Source organism: Arachis ipaensis, chromosome B10 (genome assembly GCF_000816755.2).
Source record: "Arachis ipaensis cultivar K30076 chromosome B10, Araip1.1, whole genome shotgun sequence".
Classification (NCBI taxonomy): domain Eukaryota; kingdom Viridiplantae; phylum Streptophyta; class Magnoliopsida; order Fabales; family Fabaceae; genus Arachis; species Arachis ipaensis.
Window position 1 is genome coordinate 126,323,175 of NC_029794.2, and position 8,497 is coordinate 126,331,671.

Below are 8,497 nucleotides of genomic sequence, written 5' to 3' on the forward strand. Positions count from 1 at the left end.
TCATCTCATTTTTGATCTATTCTTAGACATTCAGTCATCTCTTTGTAAGTCAGAGGGTAGTGAGAAAATTAACAAGTTCTTACAGAAGATTGCATTAGATCTTCTTTCCCTGGGGTCAAGATGTAAGGGAAGATATGTTCCCTTAGCATTGCTAACCAAGAGGTTGGGAGCAAAGAAAATGTTGAATATGAGCCCTGACCTGCTATTTGATACCGTACATGCATATGTAGATGATGATGTCTGCTGTGCTGCCACATCATTTCTCAAGTGTTTCCTTGAATATTTGCGTGATGAATGTTGGGAGACTGATGGCATTGAAGGTGGGTATGCTACCTATAGAGGTCTTTGCCTTCGCCCAATTCTTTATGGACTAGCTTCTGGATTCTCAAAACTTCGCTCCAATTTAAATACTTATGCACTTCCAGTTTTACTAGAAGTGGATGTGGATAGTATATTTCCTATGCTTTCATTCATCTCAGTTGGGCCAAGTGGGGATGAAAGTGGACTGCAATGTCCCGAGCATGTTTGTGGAAATATGGAATTGAATCTTGAACAGAGAATTGCAATTCTAGTTTCATTGCTCAAGGTATCTAGGTCTCTTGCTTTGGTTGAAGGAGATATTGATTAGTGTGAGAACTCAAATCCGAGACCTCTAAATAAGAATAAAGAGATTATGTCATTTAAACTATAATTCGTTAACAACATATATATCTAAATTATTATTTAGTAACTCTCAACTATTATCTTCACTTAGACACAGGTGTATGTATTTTCACTTTAAAAAAACACACGCTAAACTGTCCTGACAATTACTTCAAAAGATAACGAAATTCTCAACAAAAAAAATACCATTTCCTGCCCTTAATTTTTATTTTTATGAAACTGATTAGTACTTCTATCAATATTTTCTATTGATATTAATGGAATAAGTCTACATGGCATGTTAAACTGTTGATTTATCTATTAAAAATTAACTAAGATTAACAAATTCTTTTTTGTTGAAAATTTTGTTGTTTTTTAAGGATAATTATCAAAGTCGTTTAGTTTTTAACTTTTTATTTTTATATTACCTTTTTTAAATACATTAGCTAAATTTATTGTGTAAAACTAGGGGTGTTCGCAAATCGGATCGGATCGGATATGGCCGAAAATTCGATCTGATCCGCACAATTTCTATCGGATCGGATCGGATATGATATCCGCACTTTTTAGTGTCGGATCGGATCCGATCCGATCCGCAAATAAAAAATTCGATAAAAATATTTCTTTCGTACTTTTAAACTTATTTATTCCTAAAATACTTTTAATCAAACTCTCTCTAAATAACAAAAATAAAATCATACAATATATGAATAATAATTACTAACTAAAACATATAAACAAGTAAATATAATATCAAACATATATATTTATTTATTTATTAATTATTATAGTGCGGATCTGCGGATCCGCGGATGTAGAGCAGATATCCGCGATCCGATCCGCAAAGGGTGCGGATGAGTAGATATCCGCGATCCGATCCGCAATTTTCGGATCAGATCCAATATATTTACCGCGGATCTGCGGATACGATTCGATCCATGAACACCCCTATGTAAAACTAAGAAATATTAGTAATTTTTAAATTATTTTTGTTTTTAAAAAATAAATAGAGGATATATTAGTGATTAACGTTTCTAATGAGTTCTATTTAAGGATTTATCGCTGGTCAATAGGTTGCTGCATGCAGAAGAAGAGATTCGAACATGTAAGTATATTTTGGTGAGAGATTATTGACATAAAAACTAATCACTCTCACAAAGTTAAATATCAAAAATAAAAAAAAATATTTTTTCTGTTTGAAGATCTCAAAATTATTACCAGGACCAGGTTAAGTATTCAATCATTTTTAATTTGTAATACGTAAATAAAATGCCTACGTGTATCTATCTCATCTCAAGAATGGGACACTGAAGAGTAGCAAATTGAAGATTGTGTGTGATGGGTGGGCCACAAAAAAATCTGGAATTGGCAAAGCAGTAAATTGAAGACTATGTCGGAAGTTAAACGATGAGGCATTTGTCATCTCAGTAGAAAGTTAGTTGACACTTCCTTCTCTTTCACTCGCACTCTCATTTCTCTTCATAATCCCTTATCTCCTTCACTTCCCTCACAAAAATCTTCTCTTTTTGTTCAGAATTTGAAACAACATGAAAATAGTTTCAGCATGCAATTCTTGGTGTGTGGGAATGGCGGTGCCAACATCACAAACAAGAACCACTGTTCTCAGTCGCCGTGAGCTTTTCTTTGATGGAATGTCCTCTGTGTGTTCTTCTCACTCCCAACAACAACACTTCCTAAACGACGCCGTTCAGTCCCAACCTATCTCCATTTCAAGGTACCTTACTGCGCAAGGTTTCAAAATTACAAATTTGCAACTGGGTGTGTTTGTGTGTGGTTTCTTGTTGTTACATTGGTTTCAAAGTTTGAATCCTTGTCATTGTTATTGGCTATTAGATTGCATTTTTGTTGTTGGTTTGTTGGTTTTCTTATATGGGTGAGATTGTAATTTTTTTTTTTTTGTGTTTATGCAGGATTGGTGAAGATGAAGCTCAGGATTTTGATGGAATGCTGAGGAAAATTCATTTGTCGCCGACGCGGCGCGTGTTGATGGCGAGTTTGACAATGTATTCATGTTTCCATTCTTCAAGGTATTTGTCAGGTTCGCACGGTTCTGCTTTTTTTGCATTCCACCTGTTTGATTGAATGTTGGAAAGGGAATTTGGAAACTTTTATAACTTTTTGAACTTGGATTTGGAATGGCTTGTTCAATGCATAGAAGCTTGTCATTTTCTTTTTATCATAGAAGTTTATTTCAATTTTTTTATTCTTAGATTGTTGCATGGAGCCATGAATAAACAATAGTATTAAAATTAATAACTGTAATATGCCATCAATAATTACCCTTCAAGTCATGAATACACATTCGAAAGGCATTGTCAATATACGAAGTTTTTAGTAGTCAAATCACATCCTCTCTTTTCGTTCTTTCCTTGCTTTCTTTCATCCCTGACTATGAGAGATACTGGAACAACTGTCTCAAATTCATCAGACATCAGCTTTGTTCTATTTTTTTCATATGCTAAATTCTTTAGTAGAAGTCTTCACTAGTATTTGATATTTACCACAAAATTTCTCATTAGACATAAATTGTAAATGTACAGCCCTAGCTTTGGGAGACCCATTGGTGACACTTGAACAAGTGACTCCTCCTGTGGTTTCTTCTGGTCCGCTCTTTCCGGTTGAGGTCAGCTTTCGGCTGTAGCTGCCCTTTGTCTATTGTGATTGTGCATGCTTTTTACCCTTTCATAGTGGTATTCCAGGTAACTTAATCCAATTTGTTGTGATTGGCAGGATCGAATTGTCCAACTATTTGAAAGCAACACGTACTCCGTTGTTAACATCTTTGATGTGACATTGCGTCCTCAACTTAATATAACTGGGGCGGTTGAGGTAATTTCATACTTTAGTACTAATATTTGTGTCAAAATTTAAGGATATCAAGGACTCTCTCATTTATTCATCTTATATTATCTTTAGCTTATACGAATTATAAGCTTTTCTATTGGCCTACATGTTTATAGGAGTTGAATCATGTACTTCATCCCTTTTTATTTAAAAAAAATCTTTATTTATTTGTTTCTTTGTTATTCATGCGTCCAGATTCCTGAAGGAAATGGTTCTGGAGTTGTGTGGGACGAGGAAGGCCACATTGTGACGAATTATCATGGTGAGAATTACTGAAGAAAGTATCATATATGTTAAGCGTTAGTAATATATATGCATTCAGCATTAGTTCTCTTCTCTAAGAGTTTAGTGAGATATGAACGAACATAAAGTTTCTTTTACATGGATCAAAGTCTTTTCTTGTTTAAGCACAACTAAATGCTCTTCTTAACTTGAACATGAATTTTCAGCACAATAGCATGGATTCATTGAAAATTTTCGGCTTTTGGGTATTGTATGATTTTTCTCTTTTCTCCTTGTTCTGCTGGTTGACTATCATGTTGACTATGCTCCAGACACATACTGCATGCACACACTGGGACACATTTCATGTTTGGAATGGATTTCTGATTCTTCTGTTATTTTATCATTCAGTAATTGGTAATGCCCTTTCAAGAAACCCAAGCTCTGGTCAGGTTGTTGCACGAGTTAATATTCTAGCATCCGAAGGGTGAGGATGGAGACTTTATTTATTTTCATGTACTTCTTTCTGCCAACTAAATAATTATGGTTTTTTACATCTTTAAGGGTACAAAAGAATTTTGAGGGTAAACTTGTTGGAGCTGATCGGTTGAAGGATCTTGCTGTCTTGAAGGCATGATTTCTTTTTCACTTTCTGTATTTATTTCCCAATCAATAGAGTTTTCCATTAAAATTATGGTTTGTTGGATGCTATATCTTATCCATCAGAATATTTTGCTTCCATGTTGGATTATGTTTTGCTACTGTTATGGTTGCTGGGATTATATCGGATCCTATATTTGTTTGTTTTTATCAATACTTTAATGTATTACTTTTTAATCGCTAACTGATAATTTAACTTTAAAATTGTCTATAATTTTTCTTTTTCCAAGTTCTTTCATGTTCCTTGTGTGTTCAGTAAAAGTTATTAGTTTATAACAGTTGCTTTTTTTGTTAATAAAGTAAATACTATTGAAGATTTTGTCTGTATATACTTCGATTTTGTTGGTGTGATGTAAGATTGACGTTCGGCTAAATTAAATAAGACAACCCTCAACCTGGGGTTATTAGTAATTAGTCCCTTGTGTTCCTCTTGAAGCAATCCAACTCCCTAAACCCTATGATTGTAATCATACTTTACTTTTGAATACTATAATATCATCATCTAAATGTCTATTATTTTCATGCATATATCACCTGTAGATTCATAAATCATAACCTTACAAATACAGGTAGAAGCCCCTGTGGATCTTTTAAGGCCTATCAAGGCGGGGCAGTCATCGTCTCTGAAAGTCGGGCAGCAATGTTTGGCAATTGGAAACCCATTTGGTTTTGATCACACCCTCACGGTTGGGGTTATTAGTGGACTTAACCGAGACATCTTCAGCCAAACTGGTGTAACAATTGGTGGTGGTATTCAGACTGATGCGGCCATAAATCCCGGGAACAGGTTACACTTGGATCCTTTCCACATCTGAATTAGGAATGCATCATTTTTTGATTCCATAGTCTGTCCCTTCCGGTTCATTTCACCCAGCAAAGTTGTATGCTTTCCATTCCCTAGTTGCTGCCACATAACACCCTGATTTTCTTGCCTTTTCTGTCTGTTGCAGCGGGGGTCCACTTCTGGATTCAAAAGGACGCTTAATTGGGATTAATACCGCAATATTTACTCAGACGGGCAAGTTGTCATTGTCTTGTTCTTTTCATTTTTCCTCCATTCTTTGTTACCATGAAAATAAGAACAAAATAGACTGACCTACATAAGGAGGATGTGTGTTTTGGTTCAGTTGACTAAAACCTTCAATTTCTTTTCACCTATCACATTGCCGGTCTATTAATTCCTTTGCATAAAAAAGTGGCTGCTTAAGTTCCAGTTTCTGCACTTCTCTAAATGCTTCTTTTATAGCCTTTTTTGTTGGTGTTGCAGGAACATCAGCTGGTGTTGGATTTGCAATCCCATCTTCAACCGTTCTTCGAATTGTTCCACAACTGATTAAATTTGGAAAAGTAAGTAGTTTGCAGAAACATAGACAAGCACACAAACAATCTTGGTAAAGATACCTTTGTTATGAAAATATTTCTTGCTTCTTGATGTTGATTATTATCTCTTTCTAAGGTTGTCAGAGCTGGTTTGAATGTTGATATAGCACCAGACTTGATTGCAAATCAACTTAATGTCCGGAATGGCGCTCTTATTCTTCAGGTAATCCATGATATGTTGTTTTTCTTATACATATTTGCTTCTGAATCATGCTTTAACGGTGTAGAACTTACATTTCCAGGTTCCTAAAAATAGTGTCGCCGAAAAAGCTGGGCTAAACCCGACAACAAGGGGCTTTGCTGGTAATATAGTCCTTGGAGACATCATTGTTGCAGTTGACAATAAGCCGGTGAGCCGTCTTTTGCAGAAACTGTTAAAATCATCCTCTTTTGAATGCCGAACTTTTCATTTTATATTTATCTATCTTGTTTTATACAAAGACAATAAATATAAAACTCGTTTGGTTGTAGAGATAGGGTCAGACAAAATTTATCTCCACAGACAGTAAATTGATAAATTCTTGTGTTTTCTGTACTTCATGCAAGTAGGAATAGAAAATATCCTTCTGCCTTTGTATTTCTGTCGCAAGGATAGAATCTAAACGCAACCTCTAAGTTAGAAAAACAGAGACAGTTAGACACAAAAACTCGTTCAGTTGTGAAGGCGGCGACAAAGTCACTATTTTTGTTGTAGAGACAAAATAGTATTGTATTTTCCATATTTCCCCAAAGTGAAAAATATCTGGCCTTGTTTTTGTATTTCTAACTCTGTAATTTTGGCTCTTAAATAGAGATACAAAGACAATTGACACAAACTCATTTGGTTGTGGAGATAGAGAGATAAACAAGTTTTCCATCCCAAAACAGAAAATTCTTGTGTTTTTGTTCTTCTTAAAAGTGAGAATAGAAATATGTGTTTGGTTTGCATTTTCATTATCTGTTTTTCATTTGTAGTGTTTTTTGTTTTCGGAATTTTGTGAAGGAAAAAGATAAAACAGTTTGTTTTATCTAAAAGAATGCAAAATAAACCAAACGCACCCTTAATCTTTTTCTTTCTATCTAAAACACAGAATGAAAATGTAGTCTACGTAGTTTGGAAATCAAAGCTTTTATCTTAAAAATTTTTCCTTGATCAACAATTTTAGTTTGTTGTTTCTATCCTTTTCTATAAGCATGTTTTTGTCTCCAATAAGTAACTTTGTTTGCCTTGAAGTCAGTAACCAATAGGGATGACAAGTTGGATCGACCCGTCCTCCCCCGCCCTGAACGGGGGTGGATATTTTCAACGGTTGACTGGGTATGGCGTGGGTTTGAGTAAGACCAAATTATTTTTGTTTGGGTATAGGCGGTATGGGTAATGGCCGTCCCGCCCCATCACCCACCCCACTCTGCCAGTATATATGTGTGTTATTCATGTGTAAGACCTGGTTATTTCTATATACTATGTGTTGTGAATAATTTAGGATTATCTTTGAACTTAGTTATGTTTCGAAGTACTTAATCATGTTTGGAACTTTATTTATTATTTTCGTTCAATTTGTTTATCTTCTTCATATTATAGATTTTTCTAAGAAGAAAAACTATAAATCAATTAGGTTTCGGGGCGGGACGGGACAGGGCAGGTATATATACCTGTGGGTTTGGGTACGGGGCAAAACTTAAGATACCCGTGGGTAATGGGGCGGGAAATGGGACAATGTGTGGGTATTCAGGACGGGTATGGGTACTTAAATACCCGTCTCGCCCTGTTCCATTGTCATCCCTAATAACCAAACACTACCTAAATTCCTTCATAGAAAAGGGACTCATGAATTTGGTATTTTTGGTGTTGGCAGGTGAAGAACAAAGGAGAGTTACTGAAAGCATTGGATGAGTACAATGTAGGAGATAAGGTAACCTTGCTCATTCAAAGGGACAGTCAAAAGTTGGAGTTGTCTCTGGAACTTGAGGAACAAAGATCTTAAAAGGTTAATTTTATATTCATGCTGCATCACCAGTTAATTAACTTTACTTTTTTTTTTTTCTTTTAATGCAGTACTAAACATTATTAAAAATAGTTAGTTGTGCATGAGTTTTTTGTAATTTGGCTAATTTTGAAAACAAAAATGCTCTATATTTTGAGTTTACATGACAAAATTTAGAAAGATGCTATATATCATGAATTACATAATACATAGATAGAAATTGGTGTGTGTGTGTGTGTGTGTGTGTGTTTTTTGGTAGTAGATGGCTTGAAAAAAGAGGGGGAAAAAAAAAAAAGGAAAGAAGCGTGAGTAATATACAAATTTACATCACGCACTTTCCACAGTATCATTGAAGTTGATAATTTAATTTGACGACTAATTTATCTTTTGAATATGAATCATTGTTTGTTCCCACAAAAGAAAACGAAAAGGAAAAAATCAATGTGAAATGTGAACGTGAAATTATGGTTTATGCAAACATGATCCTAAATTCAAGTCTCTACGTAATTGTTCTCATTTTTATTAATACTCAATTTTACAATGGTGATAATGAGGTGCGAACTTGCAACCTCATGCTAATTACCAAAATTTCTAGCCACTAAAATGTAAATAGAATTAGATTGACGATAGTTCGATTATGAAGTAAAAAGTTTTATATACTTAACCGAATTATTTTTTCAATTATGCTACATATACACTATGTAGTTTAGGCACTAATCAATCTATATGTATTTAGATTTTAGTGTTTACGAAAAAATTGATTA

General features: G+C 34.5%; 1 protein-coding gene across 2 annotated transcripts; it reads left to right on the forward strand.

The window, feature by feature from the left end:
* Positions 1,950-7,941, forward strand: LOC107623638 (protease Do-like 8, chloroplastic). 2 transcript variants are annotated; one of them, XM_016325977.2, is made up of 14 exons: positions 1,950-2,076; positions 2,177-2,377; positions 2,574-2,701; positions 3,204-3,286; positions 3,394-3,492; positions 3,703-3,769; positions 4,141-4,216; positions 4,294-4,360; positions 4,959-5,176; positions 5,340-5,407; positions 5,657-5,736; positions 5,846-5,932; positions 6,012-6,119; positions 7,605-7,941. In XM_016325977.2, the coding sequence occupies exons 2-14, from the start codon at positions 2,190-2,192 to the stop codon at positions 7,731-7,733; spliced, it is 1,398 nt and encodes a 465-aa protein (XP_016181463.1). In that variant the 5' UTR covers positions 1,950-2,076; positions 2,177-2,189; the 3' UTR covers positions 7,734-7,941. The 2 variants fall into 2 exon arrangements, with proteins under 2 accessions (XP_016181463.1, XP_016181462.1); XM_016325976.2 differs by lacking the exon at positions 1,950-2,076 and having other exon boundaries at positions 2,083-2,377.

Bases quoted from the DNA above. Each gene is read 5' to 3' on its own strand.
- LOC107623638 (XM_016325977.2), top strand. From the start codon at position 2,190: ATGAAAATAGTTTCAGCATGCAATTCTTGGTGTGTGGGAATGGCGGTG. The intron at 2,702-3,203 runs GTTCGCACGGTT...GTAAATGTACAG, and splicing joins TTCTTCAAGGTATTTGTCAG to CCCTAGCTTTGGGAGACCCA. The intron at 3,770-4,140 runs GTGAGAATTACT...TTTATCATTCAG, and splicing joins CATTGTGACGAATTATCATG to TAATTGGTAATGCCCTTTCA.